This window comes from Phyllostomus discolor, chromosome 2 (assembly GCF_004126475.2).
Source record: "Phyllostomus discolor isolate MPI-MPIP mPhyDis1 chromosome 2, mPhyDis1.pri.v3, whole genome shotgun sequence".
NCBI lineage: Eukaryota > Metazoa > Chordata > Mammalia > Chiroptera > Phyllostomidae > Phyllostomus > Phyllostomus discolor.
This window is the reverse complement of record NC_040904.2, coordinates 114,170,317-114,192,378: the sequence shown is the minus strand read 5'-3', so window position 1 is coordinate 114,192,378 and position 22,062 is coordinate 114,170,317. Positions and strand designations below refer to the sequence as shown.

General features: G+C 40.5%; 1 protein-coding gene and 1 non-coding gene across 4 annotated transcripts in view; one reads left to right on the top strand and one right to left on the bottom strand.

Annotated features, from left to right (window-relative positions):
* Positions 1-1,044: 1,044 nt before the first annotated feature.
* Positions 1,045-1,118, top strand: TRNAN-GUU. Its single transcript has one exon. It is a non-coding gene; the product is annotated as a tRNA-Asn (tRNA).
* Positions 1,119-12,704: 11,586 nt separating this feature from the next.
* USPL1 (ubiquitin specific peptidase like 1) overlaps positions 12,705-22,062 on the bottom strand; it is a 31,920-nt gene continuing 22,562 nt past the window's right edge. For all 3 annotated transcript variants that reach the window (XM_036018368.1, XM_036018369.1, XM_028532513.1), the window contains 2 exons: positions 17,131-17,288; positions 12,705-15,257 (listed from right to left, as the gene is read on the bottom strand). In XM_036018368.1, the coding sequence (XP_035874261.1) occupies positions 13,378-15,257; positions 17,131-17,288 (2,038 nt within the window). In that variant the 3' untranslated portion in view covers positions 12,705-13,377. The remainder of the gene's footprint in view (positions 15,258-17,130; positions 17,289-22,062) is intronic.

Genomic DNA, 22,062 nt, shown 5'->3' with positions numbered 1-22,062 from the left:
GTTGTCCAGGATGTGAAAAAAAGGAAAGGAAAGCCTTGTGCACTGTAGGTGAGAATGTAAAATGGTGTGGTTGCTGTGGAAAACTGATATGGCGGTTCCTCAAAAAATTAAAGTACAATTACAATATGTTGTATCATTTGTACTTACGAGTATGTACCCAAGAATTGACAGCAAGACCTCAAAGAGTTATTTGCACACCCACATTCACTGTAGCATTTTGACACTAACCAAAAGCAGAAGCAACCCAAGTGTCCATGCACAGATAGATTAATGGATAAAGAAAATGTAGTCCATCCATGCAATGGGATATGATTCAGCCTTAAAAAGAAAGGAAATTTAGACACATGCTACAACATGGATGAACTTTGAAGACATTATGCCCAGTGAAACAAAATAGTTACAAAAGGACAGATTTGGTATGATTCCACTTATATGAAGTACCTAAAGTGGTCCAATTCGTAGTGGCAGAAAATAGAATGATGGGTACCAGGGTCTGGGAAGGGAAATGGGGAGCTGCTGTAAGATAGGGACAGAATTTCAGTTTAGGAAGATGAAAAAGTTCTGGGGGTGGATGGTGATGATTAAATACATTCACATCATTGTGAATGTATTTAATACTCTGAAATGTGGGCTTTAAAAACTGGATTAAAATGGTGAGAAAAGGAACTGGGGGGGGGGGCATGGGCAAGGACTTCGGAGAAGAGGAGGGTCCCTCGCATGTCGAACTCAGTGGAGTCACAATGTGGAGGGGCAACCCCCGGTAGCAGTGCGAAGAGCATACAGGAGCAGCCCACTGAGCCTAGTGGCCCGCCTTCCAAAGGGAAACCTGTAGCCGGAAGTGGCCCCCCTCATGGGGCGGGCACAGTGGTCTGCTCCAGTCCCAAAGGCACCGGCAATCTGGTGTCCACGCACCCGCCCGCAGTCCGCTTCTCCGCCCTCGCCCTCCGCACACTCTTCTGCAGGCTGGCGAGGCAACGCCCCGGGCGGCTACAGAGGTGTGGCCACGGGAATCTGTACCCATAGCAGCATAAGCTGGACAGCTCAGTCTCTGTGGCGCAATCGGTTAGCGCGTTCGGCTGTTAACCGAAAGGTTGGTGGTTCGAGCCCACCCAGGGACGAGCTGTTGCTTTTCCTGGAACAGAGTTTTAACGAGGCCACCCGGAGAATTTTGATCGAATAGGAGTAAGACGCTGCCGGGTATCCGAAGACAGAGGGACTGGATCCATCTCTGCAGTGGTGGCACTTGGCACATTTGTTCTATTCCTGCAGTGCATCCAGGGGAAATTAGCACGCAGATTTAGGAAACCTGCCCAGGGCTGTTCACCAACAGCAGTCGTTGTAAATGATACAGAACCCATTTGCCCATTGATGAGTGATTAAATGCCACCAGCTTCTCTGAAATCTGACACCACCAAGAGGAAATACAGCTAATTCAGGACTGCCTCATCTCCAGTGAAGAGGTGGTACCGAGAACCCTGATGGGAGCACAGGCACCCTAAGAAACCATTTGCTAAATTAAGGTTTGCTGCCACTTTTGTGCAACAGACATGAACCTAGGCAACGGTGTCAGTGTTTACTGCAGATGGTGACAGAATTCTACAGGACAACAAACTCAGACGAAAAGAATACGGTTTCCCGTTGAAAGGTGTGCATGGCCTATTTTCAACTCTGGTCACTCAGAAGACATTTTTCAAGCACATGATCACATAAGAGTTTGCTACAAAGATGGAAAGCCACATTATATTATGATAACGTGATAATAGAATTCATTTCTGTACAGGTCACGTGGTAGTGCTGTGTCTATGAGATGGACTTACCATGGATAGAATTCAGAGACCTAGAAGAAAGAAGAGCTGTCTCGCTAGGCTGTCTCTTAGGGAGTGATTATCAAAGTCTGGCTGATAATTACCCACTACTGCCTAATTAGGAGCCCTAGAGGAGGAGATACAATTGGCACTTATCATGGAATTCCAGGCAGAGTGACATGTAGCCCCCAAAACGTTCTCAGGTAAGTGGCCTTTCTGATGCTTCTCAAAATTCCAAACTTTCCACTGAAATTTAAGGATTGCTTACAGTGGAAACAGAAAAATGGGGGGAAATTAGGTCATAAAATCATTTATACACTGTTTCAATCAAGTCTAACATTTCAAGATAAAGAAGATGTAATATTTGCTACTACTGAAGTTGTGGGGATTTAGACCATTTTCTGTTATTAATAATCATTTTAGGTTCCAAAGGATTTCCTTCAGATACAGCTCAAATTCTTCAGTTTAGCACACAGAGTGTTTCCTGACAGTGTTAGAGAAAACAGTTAAGAGGGAATTATATTTGAAAGGAGCAATGAGGCTCTGGGCTATATGGTGGGTATCAAAAAGAAGGTATGGTTGTAATTCAAGGGAATTGGACAGGACCTAGGGACTGAAACAGACTGTGAGGGCCATACCTACATTTCAAGCCGTGGTGGCTCAGAAATTGGTGACAACATTGTTTGATGTTGCAAATTTGGAGGGTGAGAAACCTCGGCAGAGAGTATCTTACTGGTGACTGATTCTATATAATGAAATTCATCTAAAACCTAGTCCCAGAAAAAAAAAACAAACTTCATAAAGTTTAACTCCATTTTAAGATAAACTTTATTTAAGATAAACTTCCTAAGAGACAACTTATAGGGTTTATGGAGCCCCATGAAAACCTGAATGGGAAGCTAAGGACCCCTTTCCCAGAACGCACGTTTTCACAGACAATACTTTATTTATTTACAGTGTCCAAGGGAGCCATAGGTCATCTGGAGCAGAGTTCTTGGCCCCCAGATTCTGAAGGCCTAGCTTTGTATTTTATTCATTCAATTTGTATTCCAACCACTGATAAAGGTCAAAAAGTGTGTGAAATCCAAAATGTTTAGCTATGGAAAAATTACTAAACTGAAGATTTTACGGTAATGCTATTGACAAGTTACAAAGGTAAATGAATTAAGCATTTAAGTAGTTATAATACAGAACCTGAGACAAAAAAAACACAAAGTTTCTTGAGGTTTTAACACTTAATGCTTGCCACATTCTGGAATGACTGGATGTGAAGGGCTTTAATATATCAATCTATTCGGGGTCACTGCCATAAGGATTTATAGCACTGGCAGATATCAATTTGTATTTCTTTCCTTACGAGTTACTTAATGGCGCCCAGCGAACTGTCATGTTTTAGTTAGCTGCTCATAGGAATTGAGCTGGTTTTCATTACTTTTTTTAAGCAAAACAAAATAACAAAAATTATTGTCTCACAAAGATGACTCCAACTGTGGTAGGCAGTTAGACAGACATGAGCAGAGCAAGGACAATGGGCCAAGTACAGAAGGTCACGTGCAAAACTGGGAAAAACAAGATCTACCCCCTGGGTAAGCTTTCCTCACCTAGCATATCACTGGTCACAAGATTTAGGCCCCCTGACCTTTCCTCCCTAGAGAGAACATCTAGGCCTCACCTGTGTTTCAGCTCCAGGACCGGAAAAGCAGCAAAACCAGGTGGGTGATGCCAGGACCAGCTGCATTGACTAATGACCCCCTGCCCTGGCTCCAACTAATCAGCGGAGATCAGGACCCTGAAAGGACACACCTGGAAAGCTGATACTATTCTATTTAAATTCTCCCGACATCGCCCCTAAGATCTCCAACCTTAAAAACTTGTAGGATCCAGCATACGCTCCTTCCTCCCTCCAGGGAACATGCTCATGTCTTGACCCCAAACCCCCACCCTGAAAGTTACCATTACCCCCCCTCTCCTAAGCTCCAAAGGCCTTTCTTTTGCCTCTGTAACTTGTTTCCTGAGCCCGTTCCTTCTGCCATTCACTTCTACCTCTGTGACTTTCTAAATAAACTTTCTCTTATAGTTTGAGTCTTAATTCTCTCCTAACCAGAACTCCTGTACCAAGGTTGCTGAACCAAGGTACAGTCTGACCCCACCAGTGAAACACCTGGTGCAGCTCTCCACACTGCCAATAAAACTAGTTCTTCCCAAATGAGTAAATCAAATTACACACTTTAAAATAAGGAATTCCCCAACTACTGTAGTAATAAAGTGAGAAGTAGATTACCATACATTATCACATGCATGTATGAGCATAGTGATAGTTTATTTATACTTAATCACACAATATATTCACTTATACTAGAATATAGGCTGGTCTGATCATTGCCATTCACTTACAGTACTTATTATTTAAGTGCTACATAGGTGAAAACAAACAACAGACAAGACTCAATATAGAATTCCTCCGCTAATTACTAAGCATGTGGATTCTTTACAGTAACTACAAGTACCATGACCAGGGGAACTCAGCTTACAACAGCAAACATTTTGCCATCTGCTGAAAAGGACTGTTTTGTGGTGCCTTAGGGCTGTGGGAGCATCACCTATGGGGTGGGTTGTGGAGACACTTGAACCTCCTAGCTAGCACACTTAGGTAAACTTTGCCTCCAAGCCCAGTGGGACGGTTATAATAAAGGAAAAGCTGGCAAGAAGGGTGCTTTCCCAAGATATTAAGCACCTGCAGTAATGGAACAAAATGCATTTTCACTGAGTCATTTGCAGTATTTCATAGGAGTTCCTGTTCTCCTATTGACCTCTTGCTTCTGTGGCTATATTTAATCTGATATTTAAAAAGAGTTTATTTATTTATTTTTAGACAGAGGAGAAGGAAGGGAGAGAAGGAGAGAAGCATCAATGTGTGGTTGCCTCTCTCGTGCCCCCTGCTGGGGACCTGGCCCACAACCCAGGCATGTGCCCTTGACTGGGAATTGAACTGGCAACCCTTTTGTTCCCAGGCCAGGGCTCAGTCCACTAAGCCACACCAGCTAGGGCTAATCTGATTGTTTTAAACTTCTCCAGGACCAGATTTGTCATCTCTTTAGCCCTTTTGCTATTTTGCAGAAGTTAATAAGCACCTTTTCATGGATCTGATTTACGAAGAAGCATCCTGGTATGCCTTACAGCCCCACTTACCTGTTCTGTAGCTTTCTGAAGGGACACCATTGGGTGAAGGGGTGTGGAGCTCCTGGTGGTAAAAGGGGGACAAGGGCCAGAAAGACCGTCACAGATAAGCTCACTGAACAGCCTGTGGCAGGGTACCCACAGGAGTTGGCCCTGGAAACTGCTCGGTGTGAAATCAGTAGCTTAATGTTACTTCTTTGGGATGTTTCTCTAATCTACCAGACTGACTCCACTTTTGTTCTCCAAACTCTAATTTTGGAGAAGCCAGTCCATTTTGTGTTTGCATTTGCAGTACATAACAAAAGTAAGTTAACTAAACATAATGCAGTCATCATTTTGTAATATATGCCAATCAGACAATTATTCAGGACACATTAAACTATGTAGGATGTATGTCAGTTATATCTAAATAAAAGTGGAAGACAAAACAAATGAAACTCTAATAAATTGTATCTTTCACTTTTCATACACTTTCTCTTACTTGCAGGGGACACAATTGTGATGATGTTAACTGGAAGAAAAATTAACTAAAATTTAATAGACTTTCCTCCTAGCCTTTTTTTTCTTCTAGAAAATTGGTATTTACACTGTTTAATTGGTATTATATAATTGGTCACTAAATTTTTTCCCACATAACCTCAACCTACAACAGGAATTGAATATTTATTAATAAATTTAACATGAAAAATATGTGAATGGTATATTTTCAATGGTTAAAGAAGGGTGAGTTGATTCAATAAATGGTATTTGAACAAACTTACTAATGGGGAAAAAAGAAACATCAATGGAACACATTAAAATATATTCCAAAAGAATTAAAGACTTTTGACCAAAAAGAGGGTAGGGAGAGGAAAGGGAAAGAAACCTAGCTTCATTACAAGATATGTTTATACATTTTGGGGTAGAAATGACCTTGCTAACACATAATACTAAAGGGAAAGAGAAAATAATGTAAAACTTCAGTCAAATCATAAAAATGATGGTCAAATGGAAACACAATTGCCACATGACAAAGGTTTAACACCCTTATACTTCAAGAGTGGATGTAAATTACTAAGACTCCAATTCGGCCACTGATGGTCTGAAGAGCAGCCTACAGTGCTCCTCATGTTCCCTGTTCAGAGACCTAGTTCAGACCCCAGCCCAAGTGGGACGCTATATTAGAACTGGTGAACCGCCCAATCTCCCCTTCCCAAGATCCCACCCTAACCTGTGTTCTTGTTTATTTCTGTCAGCGTATAAACTCTAAGCCTCTTGGGACCTTAAACTCTAGATCTGATCTCTCCCACTCCTATCCAACACTTTTGTCCTCCACAGTGCCGCCCAGCATATATGACAGGACCTCCCATTATCCTCTTCTGTGAAAAGTGTCTTGCCCTTTTGGCATGCAATCTGAATACCCCCTGAAGAAACAGCTTCCCATACAGTCCTGCTTTCTGGGTTCCCTGTTGAAAATTTCCTGTTTCTGGGAATGTTTCAACCATTCCCGTCTTTCTTATGACCCCTCAGCGCCTCTGTGGAGAGCAGGACCAATACAATGTCATTGATAAAAATGATCGAGATAGCATAAAGCATGTAAAACAAAGTGGAGTCACTTATGTCAACTAAAATGGCTGTCAGTCAGCCATGACTTTGGTCCAAGAGGAAAATGACTTAAGTCAGAGTAAACACATCTGTCAAGGAGACACACTTAAGATATCTGCACACGTGTCAGAGTAGCCATGTCTGCTGAGCAGGACCACCCATAGACAGGCTCCCGGGGAAATTGCACACTTGGCATCAGGGGTGCCATGGCATTTATTGAAAAGACCCAGAAGGGTAGAGCATCCCACTTCCAAGGCAGCACTGAGGCAGGTTCCAGACCACCACTGAGACAGCCCAGCTCCACACACCAGAGTGCTGCTCCATGCCATGCTGATGAACCTTGGCATCAGCTGCCAGAGGCTCTGCCTTGCTGGACAGAGGACTTCGCCTGCCCTGATACCCACCTGGCTCTAGAGATCCTTCCTTACAAAACACTAACAACTCCCTTGCCCATCGTGCTGCCTCCCAGACCTGCAGACCCAGACTCTGGGACTCAGGCTTGTCATCCCCCATTGATTGCTGTATGTGTGTCACATTTCTTTTAGATTGTTAGAATGTGAGTAGGATATTAATGTGTGTTGATGTTCTACTTTGAGTGAACCTGCATTCAATAAGAGCTGAGTGAATAGCATAGTGACTGTCTGTGATTATTGTCCATTCCTGGTTGCCAGGCTGCACAGCAGGCAGCTAGCTGAGTAGTTGTCTGGCTGATTTACAGGAAAGACTGTCATGAACATATGCTCGTGACAGACGTTGAAGCACAAACCATTAGACTGAACTGTCCATACTGCTCCTTTTACTGTCATCTGGCATTTTCATAGTATTCTGTCTTTCCTTGAGGATTTTAGCTCCTGGCTTACTGTGTATTTCCCACCAGGACTCCCCTCTACCACTTAGATGACTTTGCCTTCTGCAAAGTCTATCCATACCCCATCCTGGTCTCTTGGTTCCTTTATCTTCTTACTTCTCAAGGACTTCTCCCCCAAACTTGGCCACACACTTTCCTTGTCATACTTTATACTTTGTTATCACTCATAACTGCACTGTGTCCAAAAGCACAGTTTCAAGCACTCCTTCCAAACCAGCTTCCTTTGCCCACTAATCCCACTCTAGCAGTCTTTGAACCCACCTCCAATTCGAGATCTGCCACCGCTTTCAAAGGACCATCACCTGCCCGATGTCTCTTTCTTCCTTATCCATAGCTATAATCATTTTCCTTGCATAAAACCTTAATTCCTTTCCTCTTTCTGTCCCATTTGTCTGACAATACCTCTAATTTTGGCTGAATACAACTTTCCACCTTTTCCCTCTGTCCTGCACCTCAGCAGGAAATGTGACTGGAGAAAAATAAACAACTATCTTAGCTGGTCTTAATTAAACTTATGACCCTAAACCTCTGGTGGGCTCTCAGAACTACCTAGCAAGCTTACTGCATGTCCCCATTGGATTAGTTTACGAAACTAGTAATTCAAACCTCTCTTCCCCAGCCTTTAACTCCTTCTCCCCTCACAACCTCAGCTGATGATTCCACCATATCCTTGAGAAAGTAATCACCAGACCTTTCTCAATCTCTAATCATCCAATCTCCTAACATCTGTACCTAGATACTTCATCTTTCTTGGCATTACAGTGGGTAAACTCTTCAAGCTCTTAAGGTCACACTCTCCTCTTGTACAAGAGGGGATCCCCTCTCCAAAACAAAACAAAGCAAAACAAACACCAGAATTATCTTCTGGAGGGCAGGACCCTTTTAGTACAGGCTTCCCCTGCAAGGTGAATGTTCTAGGAACCCATATGTATCAGTGTACTAGCTCGTGGTGGTGTGAGAGGCTGTGTTTGGCTTCAGTGAATTTTTTTGAAGACTCTTTCAAAACATTTGCCAATTTCATGATGGGTGATTTACAAGCACACCAACCCACACTGCATGGAGGGTTCAGCAGTTTTTGACCAAAAATGGCATGACTCCCATGCCCCACCCTCCCTATTTACCTGATCTTACACCAAGTAACTTTTTGTTACCCTGATAAAAAAAAGTCATTAAAGGGAGATGTTTTGCCGATGTGGAAGAGGTGAAACAAAAAAAGCAGAATCACTAAAAGGCATCAAAATCACTGAATTCAGAAACTGTTTTGAGCAGTGGAAAAAAATGTCTTGATAGGTGTACTGCATCAACTGGAGAGTACTTTGAAGGTGACTTAAGTTGAAACTTCAAACTTCATGTAATAATAAATATACACTATTTCAATAAATAAATTGTTTCTTTTTGCACACCCCTACCCCACCCCAGTATACTGGATCCCATCCCTGGAGAAATTTGCTCCCACTACTGTCCCTTCTCCTATCTACAGAACAAGCAATTTCACACACAAACACATTGTGACACTGCCCATCTTAAAAATATTAACAAAAACCTTGACCTCCCATTCCCTCAAGTCACCAGATGTTTCAAAAGAATGAGTCCTTATCTGCACTTTCTCACCGCCCTTCACTCTTGAACCCTCTCACTTGTCCTTACAGCTCCATTGAACCAAGGGCTCCTGTTAGCAAAGGCAATGGTTATTTCCTAGTTCTCGTATATTGCTCTGCCTCACAGCAGCATCTGACAGATCAGCATCAGTTACTCCTTAAAGAACAAACAAATCTTTCTTCCTTTGATTTTCAGGACACCCCGCTCACCTGGTTTTCCTCCTACTGCCTCTTTTGTTCTCCAAAGCTGCCTTAACCCCTAAATGACCCCTCTATATCAGAGCATTAAATATGACCCATGCATTTTTCATTCCTAAATGAGAATCTCTGGTGTCTGCCTCTCTCCTGGTCCCCAGCATTGCAGCTTCATTTTCCTTTGCAATTATCTCCAGTTGGAAGTCTAATAGGAATCATACACTTTGGCATGAGGTCTGGCCAGAAAGTATCCAGCCACATGCTACCAAAGAAACATTAAGAATGTCCTGTACATAAGACAATGACGCCTCAGTCCCCTTGAAAATAGGCACCTTGCGACTTCAGACTTCTCCTAGCATCTCTTCCACTGTTCAAAGCACTGCAAAATCCTTTGTTGGAATCGCCATCAGCTACCCCATCATATTTTCCTGAATCTCATCAACAGCCTGAAATCTCTTCCCTTTCAAAGGTGATTTTAGTTTTGGGAAAAGCTATAAGTCACAGGATACCAAATCTGGGCTGTAGAGGAGCTGAGCCACCTGGGTGACTTGATGTTTTGCAAAAAATCTCTGCATGAGACCTGATGTGTGAAAGCACATGTTGTCATGATGAATTGAAGCTGCCAATTATCAGTTGCCCATAGCTGCAGCCTTCTGAATCATCCGAATAGTTTCCTCGGAGGAATGTTCAAGGTTAACACAAAATATGATGCAGATTTCATCGCTCTACTCACTCAGTCATTTTGAATGTGATGGCCACACAGTACACATGCCCACTCAATGCCGTCTACTGCCCCTACTAACTAGTACAGAGAAGTCATCGTTGTTCATGCACGTGCATTCCAGTCCACTTCTCTTGACTGTCAGGTTAGACTGGTGTTGCAGAACCTGTTCTTGTTATATTTTATCAATAAAGATAATCCCCATAGGGCAATTAATAACAAAGCATCACAAAGCACCTCAACACCTAAAGACTGGTGAGACAATGGTAATCCACACAATGTTGTCAAAACCTGTGATGGAGGACTCTGCGTCAGATGGAGGCATAGGTAGATACACTGTTCCTCCTCACACAACTGAAAGGACAACAAATTTAAAAACAAAACCAACCAGAGCTGACAGAAAATTGAACTGTATGTAAGACAACCAAGGAGTTAAAGAAGAAACATTCATCCAGACCGGTAGGAGGGTCGCAGACGGGCAGTCGGGCAGACAGGACTCACTGCAAGGCAGTGGCTGGAGGACTGGGGTGGACAAGGCAGCGGCTGGCGGAGCAAGAGGTCCCATATAGGTATGCAGATAAACTGGGAGGAACAACTGGGGAGCAAAACAGACCTCGAAACCCAGGGCTCCAGTGTGGGGAAATAATGCTTCAAAACCTCTGACTGAAAAAACCTGTGGAGGTTGAGGCAGCGGGAAAAATTTTCAGCCTCACAGGAGACTTTGTTGGAGAGAACCACAGGGTTCCAGAACATACACAAAACCACCCACCCGGGAATCAGCACCAGAAGGGCCCAATTTGCTTGTAGGTAGCAGAGGAAATGACTGAACGCCGCCAGAGAACTGAACAAGCAGCTTTGTTCCCTCTCAGACCCCTCCCCCACATGTAGCATCACAAAGCAGCAACCTGGGTTGCCCCACCCTGGCTAATACCTAAGGCTCCACCCCTTACTACGTAACAGGTGCGCCAAGACAAAAAAATGGCCCAAATGAAAGTACAGATCAAAGCTCACGAAAAAATACAACTAAGTGATGAAGTGACAGCCAACCTATCAGATGCACAGTTTGAAACACTGGTAATCAGGATGCTCACAGAAATGGTTGAGTATGATCACAATATAGAGGAAAAAGTGAAGCCTATGAAAAGTAAAATAAATAAAATGTACAGGGAACCAACAGTAATGGGAAGGAAACCAGGACTCAAATCAACAGTGGTTTCAACCAGAAGGAAGAAAGAAACATTCAACCAGAACACAATGAGAAATAAGAACTTGAAAAAATGGAGAGAGGCTTAGGAACCTCCAGGACAACTTTAAACATTTCAACATCGAAATCATAGGGGTGCCAGAAAGAGAAGAGGAAGAGCAAGAAATTGAAAACACAATGAAGAACTTCCCCAATCTGGCAAAGGAAATAAACTTCCAGGAAGTCCTGGAAGCTCAGAACCCCAAACAAGTTGGGCCCTAGTAAGCACAAACCAATGCTCATCCTAAATACATCACCCAAGATTAAAGATAAAGAGGGAATCTTAAAAGCGGCAAGAGAAGAGTTACCTACAAAGGAGTGTCCATAAGACTATTAGCTGATTTCTCAAAAGAAATCTTACAGGCAGGAAAGGGCTGGAAAGAAGTATTCCAAGTCATGAAAGGCAAAGACCTACATCCAAGATTGCTCTATCCAGCAAAGCTTTCATTTAGAATGGAAAGGCAGATAAAGTGCTCCCCAGATAAGGTCAAGTTAAAGGAGTTCATCATCACCAAGCCCTTAATATATGAAATGTTAAAGGGACTTACCTAAGAAAAAAAGATAAAAAATAGAACAGTAAAATGACAACACACACACAACTGAACCTAAAAAAAACAAAAAGGAACTAAGCAAACAACTATAACAGGAACAGAACCACAGAAATCCAGACTACATGGAGCATTATCAGTGGGGAGGGGAAGTGGGGAGAATGGGGGAAAAGATACAGGGAGTCAGAAGCATAAATGGTAGGTACAAAATAGACAGGGGGAGGTTAAGAATAGTATGGGAAATGAAGTCAAAGAACATGTATGACCCATGGACATGAATTAAGTGGGTCAGATGTGGGTGGGAGGGTGGGGGTGTGCAGGGTGGAAAGGAACAAAGGGGGGAAATGTGACAACTGTAATAGCATAATCAATAAAATATATTAATTTTTTTAAAGTGATGGAAAAAAGGTTCCCTAAACATTAAGTAAAAACAGATCATACAAATAGGCACAGTAGAATCCCACTTTTACTTCTTACCATCCATATACATAAAATATGAAAATGTTTGCAGTAGTTATTACCACTAAGTGTGATAATAGATGAAGATGGATGGTCTAAAATCTTGGTGTTTCTTTGTATTTTCACTTCTTCCTTATAATAAACATGTATTACTTTTGTAATAAAAAAAGGGGGGGGGCGAGATTTGGTAGTAACTTAGACAAATAAATGATAAAGGATTGAATCCCTGTTAAAGCATTCTACCCCAAGACTGCCACCCTTAAACCTTAGTAACTACTGCTAACAAGTCACTACAGCAGGGATGCCGCTGGGCATCCAAACTTTAAATGAAGCTTGAGAGAAAAAGCCTGTATTGGCAAGCGCAGCACCTTCAACTGCTATAGTAACCATGCTTTGCAATCCCAGCTCTATCACTTTGTGTGTTAACTATGATACAAGTATCTTGCTCATTGGAATGTTAAGGTTTAAATGAATTAATGTTTCATAAATAACTCTTAACACATAACAAGGTTTGTAAGCAATGGTTATTATTTTCTCCCAAATAATATTCTGCCCCCACTTTGGTTACAGAAATAAACACTTGGGGAGAAAGATGATATTTATGACAAAGTAAATTCTTGCCCATCAATGCAAAAATGGATTACTTCTCCTGTTACAAGTCATTTATTGATCACTACCATTACTTAAATTTCTAGTAACACGGTTTCCTGCCACCCTCTATACGGAAAGTAAAAGGTGACCGGCTCTATGGGAGTTTACATTCCACTCTACCCCAGTACCATTAGCAAGAACAGTCACACAGCTATATGTCATATGCAGTGACTTAAGTTTATATAAACTAGTGTTCTTCCTGAACCAATGTAACAAAATTTAAAATGTGGAAATTTAATGTACCAAAACTATACACTGTCAGAAACTCAGATACCACTTTTCCCTTTTTGACATTTTGAAATCGTCCTTGTCCTAAAAATATAAAGTGAAGCCAACAAAGAGAACAGATTCCTGGTCATTTTAATTTTAAAACATATTACATATTTTAGGGGCATAATCAGAGGTAAAACCTTCAGCAGCTTATATTTTGTTCAATGACAAGGCCAGTGTACAAACACTACCCAAAAATATAGTTAAGTTTTTTTAAAGACAATAATAAATATTAAACTAAAAAGAGTTAATAAACATTCAACAACTCTCAAACAGATAGTCATCAAAATATGGTAAGTCTGTGTCATTTGGTAAAGAATTTAATGTTGGAGTGGAAAAAAACTCATCAAAAATATCAGTCTTCAGGGAACTTTCCAAGTTCAATGTTCTAACACAGGCATTACTTGTTAGCGAGTCTGGCTGAACGTGGCAATGATTTTTCTTAGTGGGGCTGCAATAATTATGGTCTTGTCCCAGATGTGTGTTTTGGGAAATACCATTTAATTCACTTGGTACTGGTGCTAGGTTATGGTTACCTCCCATTTCTAAGTATCTAAAGTCAGCCTCCCCATTTTCTGAGAGTTCTGCTGAAACACTTGCAGGAGACAATAATTCTGCTAAAATTTCTTCATGAGTTTGGCCACTGTGTGGAAAAACATTGGGCATGGTGGTTCCTCCAGATTTATTATCAGCAATATCAATTTGATATTGTAGTTCTTTTAACAAGTCTTCTACTGATTGACTGTCATTTGGAGACCCACAATGGGACATGTGTTCTAAATTTTCACTTGGAAACTTTCCATTTTGGGGGGAAGACATAAGAGCAGCTAATTTCTTCTTTTTTGCCTTAAGTTTTTTAAGAAGTTTTAGACGAAGTTTATGAATCTGACCCTCAACAGAGTCTTCATGGTTTGATGAAATACCATTCTCACTTCCATGAGACCTGTGGTTGAGTTGAGTTTCATATGAGGCTTTTTCATGTTTCTTCGAAACTTCCAGGTCAGCATTAACATTTGCGTGTGAAGAAGCCGTGCTACCTGAAGATGGCAGACTCAGTGGAAGGTGACTGGCCGTAGGAGACTTACTGGCACCCCTACGAACTTTCTTAGATGACCCATGAGCCTTCTGGTTCATACCTTTAGTTTTAAAGCCACCAAAATTACTTGCCCCCTTAACTGAAGGCTGTAAATCAGTTACAGCGTTTCTACTAAGAGCTGAAACACAAGGTGGCATAAAAGAAGCGCCCTTGCTTAATAAGCCTTTAACCCAACTCCCTACAAATGGTTTCTTCGGATTTTCTTTCAGAGATTGATTCTGTGATGACTCAGCTGCTACGGTTTGAGAAAATTTTCTCTTTAAATTAGATTCCTGAGGTGTAATGTGTTCTTCTGATTTTAATTTCTCAGTTTTTGGTGAAAGAAACTGTTTTAATGGAACATCCTCCTCTAGGGCAACTGTACTCTCAATTTCTACTGACTTTAGTTCCTGTAGAGGACCAGCAGCATGAACATTAGTCACAGGTTTAGTAATTACAGTATTTTCTGAATTTGGTTGTACTGACTGCATGTTTGTATTCATAATCCGAGATGGAAAGCTGAAGTCCACAAGATGGTCTTGAATAAGCTTTTCCTTATTACATGGAGCTGATACTAAAGCAGCCATTAGCGTCTCCTGTGATTGTAAAGTATTTGTTTTGATGATCACTCCATTTTTTGCCACAGGTATACTTTCTAACAGGAAACCTTCAGAGTTAACCTGTATTTTTTCAAGCATCAAAGGTGAAATATCACTGTCAACCAAACCTTTCAGACCTGAAAGTATATGAGGTCCATTAGCTACACCTTCAACCTGGGAAGGAGTATAAGGAGCAACTGACGTATTTTGGAGGTGTGTTCCTGAGGGTGTTTCAGCTGAGGCAGCATCACCCACAAAACACAATAGTGGAGGTTCCTGTTTCTCATCACTGGAAGTATGTTGATCATTAGTCTTTTGAAATGGAAGACAGTCAGGTGCTTTATCTGTCATTTGGGTTGTTGTTCTTTCCCAAATAACAATATGCATTTCTGAAGCAGGGACTTCAAATTTCTCGTGCCTTTCAGAACATGGACCTTTTAAATCATCACATTCCAGCCAACTTCCTGGAGAAAGAGGGAAGAAGTGAAAGAGGTCAGACATTCAAAACCACCACTTTTAACGGCTGTATCACTGAATACCCACTGACAGAATACTCAAAAACATGGCCACAACCTCATGTCACCATTTTTCTCTGCCAAGTCTTAAAGTCCTTTTTTGGATAACAGAAGTTATGGAACATCCAGAAATTTGAAAGAGTTTTTACTCTTTCTTAAAATACAAGAATCAAGACAAATTATTTAACTTTTGGGACTCAGAATACAGCATTACCTAATTTATCCAACAACATCAGAAAATCGATTTTTCCCATATATATGAACTATCAAGATAAATGAAGCTGTTAACTCAAGTACTAATATGTTTCAATTTTTCTTATTTTCTTTTGGTTAAAAAAAATTAGGTATTTAGGTGTCTCCTTTTTATTTATAAGCCTCAGTTTTCTCATTTGTAAAGTAGGAATGGGATGATGGATGACAGGGGAAGAGGTCAACCCCCTTTACAAACTCATACACACCAGACAAAACCATTCACTAAGTTTATGTGGATGCACCCTTATAAACTACCTGAACTCACTACTTATTCTACACCCATTAAGACTTTGAGAACCTCTTCTTTGTCTGGGTCAGTGCTTACCCACCACAGGTGCACATCAGAATCACCTGATTAATATTTGGGCCCAATCTCCAGAGACAGACAATTGGTCTAGGGGCGAATAAGGTCATTTTAAATAAGCTAACCATGATTTTTATATGCTGTCAGGGATGGAAACCATTTAACCTCTTCTACCTAAAGAAGATACTTCATTCCCTGGAATGCAATAAAAATTAAAATAAGTTGTTTTTTTAGTTTTTGTTTGTTACTGAGAACCACTTCCCCCCAATGCAAGTTTCAGTTTGCAAAGTACTTAGTGTTGTCCATCCAAAATCATCCCCAGGAGAAAAATACCAAATATAAACAGTGTCCAAACAATAAAAGAATAGAAAAATAAAAAATATCAACAGCCTGATATATGCTACTTTAAGGCAAGGTCCTCAACTTTTGGGCTGTGTACTGGTACCAGACTGGGCCTGTTAGGAACCGGGATGCACAGCAAGAGATGAGCTTGAATGTAATGCACTTGAATCATTCCCAAACCATTCCCCCACCTCCCCGCCCTAGTGCGTAGAAAAACTGTCTTCCACAAAACTGGTCCTTTGGTGCCAAAGATAAGGGACTGAGTTATCTTGTGTAAGATAAAGTGAACATTGTGAGGAAAACAAACTCAGGTTTGTGAGGAAAACATCCCTCAGGTTTAGTTTCCTCACAAACTAAATTACATTAGATAAATAGAAGGAATAAATTAGCAAAATCCATGAGCTGTACTAATTATCTTTCTACTGAAAAGCCTAATTATTTAAATAAAGGCTTTACCTTTAATGTAGCTGTTAAGCAAACCATTTCATAGTGAGAGAAGGCTGAAGTTTATAATGACGAATAGTTTCAGAAATAGGTGTTTACTTTTATTTATATTACTAACAACTGCAAAGTACGTAAAACTTGTTATTTTTGTTCTTTCTCAGTTAAAAACCCTTAGTACCATGCATTTTCTTTGCAAGTACGATCAATGTACCTAAAAAATATCAAAATTACCACCATTTTTTATACTGAACATACATTACTCATGTAATACAAAAACAAAAATATTAACTGAAAAATGGCAAGCTATAAACCACCAGTAGTATATGATATCATTGTTTGTCTAAAAAAATTAAAGGCCAGGGCAAGAAGAGAGCGAAAAATAGTTAAGTCAAAGTCTGTCTTTTTAAAAAAAAATTAAAAAAAAAATAGAGTTAAGTCTCTGTGCCTAATATCATAAAAGAAAAATGTTTTAACACTTACCATCAGCATCTAAAATCCATGTTATGAAATGATTATTTGCATGGTATTGAATTACAGAAGTTATTTGGTAAAGACAGCCTTCAAACTGAAATGAGTAGTGTTGCAAGTTGTTATGTGGTAACCCTTCTACAAAATGCAACATGAATATGGAAGACACTCTGCAGGAAAGAAAGGTAAGAGAGGTCAAACAAATTTAATACCATGGGCCTGGTAACATGAAAAAAGGTCAGGAGTGAATTAAGCCCTATAGTGCTTTCCAGCCTAATTGCATTAATTGTTGCACGCCTCCAGGTGTATGCCTTAACTAGAGATGGAGAGCTCACTCTAAGACATGGGTAAAGTTCAAATCCTTCTCAGAACAGGATCACTAACAGTTGGAAGCCATCGTACAATAAACTCTAACGCAGACCATCAAACAAAAATTGCTCTGTAAGCCGTGGTGCTGCTTCAGCTTAGAGATGTCTTGGTAACTACTTTGTAGAACTGAAGGAAAAATCCAGGCCTGTAACAATTTTCATTGGCATCAAGTAGTCAAATGAATCGCTTCTGTTAGCAAGGAGAGATAATATGTGAAACAAAGTAACAAGCCTAAGATATTCAAATAAACATTTAAAAAAACCCAACATGCTAACAATTTGGCCTTTTTTCTCTCCAGTTATCTCAGGAAGTAGAGAGGTCCATCAAATCAAAATTTCTCTTTAGGAAAAGTTTATTTTGTAACCAAGTAGAGAAGAAAATACAACATACTGGTTAATTTACTATGAACTTCAAGATATACATGACAAATCAGAAAACAGAACTCAAGGATAAGCCTCAAAAAACTAAATTTAACAAAGCTCTCAGCATTTAAAGAAAAAGCTCACTATCGCTATTCACAATATTTACACGACTGTCAAAACTTAGCTTATGAAAGTTTTTCAATTGAAAATAAACTTGAATCAATGGCTAAAATGCTGGTTACTCATACCAACAAGGACAATTTCTAAATTATCCATTGTCAATCATTGTTAGAGAATAATTCAGTTCCCAAAATTTAAGTAGCTATAAAGTCCTGCAAAATTATCCGTAACACTCAACTCCCATTGGTTTTTTCATCCCTATTTCATCAATCTTAAGATGCCCCGATTGAAAAATGTGTAACCATGAAATAATACTGTCAACTAAACTACACCATACCAGCAATTTTTAGATGTATTCCCATTTCAAATATGTTAAAATATAAAGAGTGCATCTTTGAATCAACCATTCACAGTAGAACTAGACATATATATTCTCAGAGCTGGAAAGGCACGCAGGCAGGCCGTGGGCACCTGCCTGACTTTTTAAGTACTAATTATTTAGTTCTTTCTTGGTTTCATGATACCTTTTTCAAGATACCTTCTGAGGCTAATTACTGTAACATTGTCTTGTTGTTCCTAGACTATGCAATTTCAGTGGTGTGATTTTACATATGGAAAATGTTAAATAGGCAGCATTTTTCTTAGTCGCTTATTTAAAAAAAACAGTACAACTTATAAATGATGGCATCTTGGAGTCAATAAAATAAAGCATATGCCCCCTCCTTTTCTAGTTTATTTTCCTTGTGGGTCCACTAGACTCTAATGTCCCCTAAAGTCATAGTATTCTTCTAACAATCATTTCAGGTTGTCTCATTTCCAGCCTCTGAAATGAGGGTAGAAGTTTACCAGTAGCCAGCAATAGATTTTGTTCTCAGGTTCCTTCCTATCCTCAAAGCCTAGACTAGAGTGTCAAAGTTGATGCTTAGAGTTAAGGAAGCAAGTCAGGTTATGAATCAACCACAAGAAAACCGGATGGGGAGGGTTAACTGAACTGGAACCAGGGGATTTGAAGTTAAGATCCATTTGCATTCATCTCCCTAACATGAGGTTCCACTCCTCCTATTAGAAGTATCTACACTCAGGAAGAGAAGAGAAAACAGAAAAAAAAGGAAACAAAGAGTCTGTAATACCTCCCCTGCTACCCAAGACAGCAGAGGACACAGAGTCTCTGACCCACACACAGCAGCCATGGTCTTGTGCTTAAGGACTTGGGAGTACAAGTTTTTAACTTTCATCCCACCTAATGTAATATAATCACTGATGAAAGGACAAAGTCAGCACCATTTGCCTTAGCAGGCCTATGACCCTGTTAATCATGACTGCCTTTTTTTACTCTTCTGAGCTTGTCCCCAGGACTGGAAATTACTGGAAGCAAAAACAGAACTAACCACTCCCTATAGCCACATGCAGAAGATAACATTGTGTTACAACACCCCAACAGCCCAGGGGCCACAGAACAGTAAAACCCCCAACCCTTTCTTAATCCAATTATGATCCAACAAAAGCTCAAAGCCCCCACCCCTCAATGCTGATGTATCTCTCCACACCATGCCCCTCTTCTTTCTTGGAGAGTGAATAAAAACTTTATTCTCTATACTTTCTTCTGTTTGTGAATTTCATAGCCTATGTCACCGACCACCTTAACAATTGATATTTTAGAAAATGCAAATTTGACAATGTGCATGCTACTTCTGAACTATAATAACACAGGCTTTAGGCAGGAAAGTTTGCAAATGTAATTTTAAAATTCCATTCCATTTTATTTTTTTGAAGATTTATTTATTTTTAGAGAGAGGGGGAGAGAAGGAAAAGAGAGGGAGAGAAACATTGATGTGTGAAAGAAACATCAATCTGTGCCTCTCACTTGCCTGCTACAACTGGGGACCTAGCCCACAGCCCAGGTGTGTGCCCTGACTGGGTTTCCATGGGAGCCCTTTTGGTTTGCAGGCCAGCATTCAATCCACTGAGTCACATCTGTCAAGGCAAACCTCATTACATTTTAGATTATATCACTGAACTATTTAGACTAACAAAAATATGAGTGAAATCAGATGTAATTCAAATAATCAAAATTGGTTCATGTTAATTGTCAAGAAAATACATCTTTAGAAAAAGTTAGCCCTGGCTGGCGTAGCTCAGTGGATTGAGCTCAGGCTATGAAACAGTGTCACAGGTTTGATCCCTTGACTGGGGTCAGGGCACATGCCTGGGTTGCAGGCCATGACCCCCAGCAATCTCACATTGATGTTTCTCTCTTTCTCCCTCTATTCCCTCTCTAAAAATAAATAAATAAAAATCTTAAAAAAAAAAAGAAAAGTCAACTGTTCAATAAAAGTTTTAAAAGCATTCTTTGGAGGTAGTTCAAGGATCTCATATCAATAATAAAACAAATTACTACCAAGAATGGAGGCAAAGGTAGATACACTGTGTCTCCTCGTACAACCAAAAGAAAGACAACAAATTTAAAAACAAAAAACAACCAGAAGTAAAAGACAGAAAACTGTACTTGAACAATTAAAAGAACAAACAACAATAACAACAAAACAACCAGAACTGCCAGAAAATCGAACTGTATGGAAGTCTGACAACCAAGGAGTTAAAGAAGAAATATTCATCCAAACTGGTCAGAGGGGCGGAGAAGGGCAGCCAAGGCAGTCCCACATTCACGTGTGGATAAACTGGGAGGAACAACCGGGGAGTGAGACAGAGTGCAACCCAGGGTACCAGCCCAGGGAAAATAAAGCCTCAAAACCTCTGGCTATAAAACCTGTGGGGGGTTGCAGCAGTAGAAGACATTCCCAGTCTCACAGGAGAGTTCGTTGGAGAGACCCTTAGGGTCCCAGTACATACACAAATCCACTCACCCAGGAATCAGCACCAGATGGGCCTGATTTGCTTGTGGGTAGCAGAGGAAGTGACTGAAAGACGGCAGAGAACTGAACAAGCAGCACTGTTCCCTCTTAGACCCCTCCCCCGCATGCAGCACCACAAAGCAGGGCAGGCTGCCCCACCCTGGCAAATATCTAAAGCTCCATACCTTACTCAATCATAACAGGCACACGGAGACCCCCCCCCCCCAAAAAAAAAGCCTAAATGAAAGAACAGATCAAAACTCTAGAAAAAAAAGCGATGAAGTGACAGCCAACCTATCAGACACACAGTTCAAAACACTGGTAATCAGGATGCTCACAGAAATGGTTGAGTATGGTCGCAAATTAAGAGGTAAAAAATGAAGGCTATGAAAAGTGAAATAAAGGAAAATGTACAGGGAACCAATAGTGACAGGATGGAAACCGGGACTCAAATCAACGGTTTCAACCAGAAGGAAGAAAGACGCATTCAACCAGAACACAATGAAGATACAAGAATTCAAAAAAAATGAGGAGAAGCTTAAGAATCTCCAGGACATCTTTAAACATTCCAACATACAAATCACAGGGGTGCCAGAAAGAAAAGAGGAAGAGCAAGAAATTGAAAACTTATTTGAAAACATAATGAAGGAGAACTTCCCCAATCTGGCAAAGGAAATAAACTTCCAGGAAGCCCAGGAAGCTCAGAGTTTCAAACAAGTCCAAGGAAGCACACACCCGGCACATCATAGTTAAATTACCCAAGATTAAAGATTAAGGAGAGAATCTTAAAAGCAGCAAAAGAAAAGGGGAGAGTTACCTACAAAGGACTTCCCATTAAGCTATCAGCTGATTTCTCTAAAGAACCCTTGCAGGCAAGAAGGGGCTGGAAAGAAGTATTGCCAAGTCATGAAAGGCAAGGACCTACATCCAAGATCCCTCTATCCAGCAAAGCTTTCATTTAGAATGGAAGGGCAGATAAAGTGCTTCCCAGATAAAGTCAAGTTAAAGGAGCCATCACCAAACCCTCATTATATGAAATGTTAAAGGGACTTATCTAAGAAAAAGAAGATAAAAATTATGAACAGTAAAGTGACAACAAACTCACAACTATCAACAACTGAACCTAAAAAGCAAAAACAAAAATGAACTAAGCAAACAACTAGAACAGGAACAGAATTACAGAAATGCAGATCACATGGAGGGTTATCAGTGGTAGAGGAAGAGGGAGAATGGCGGGAAAA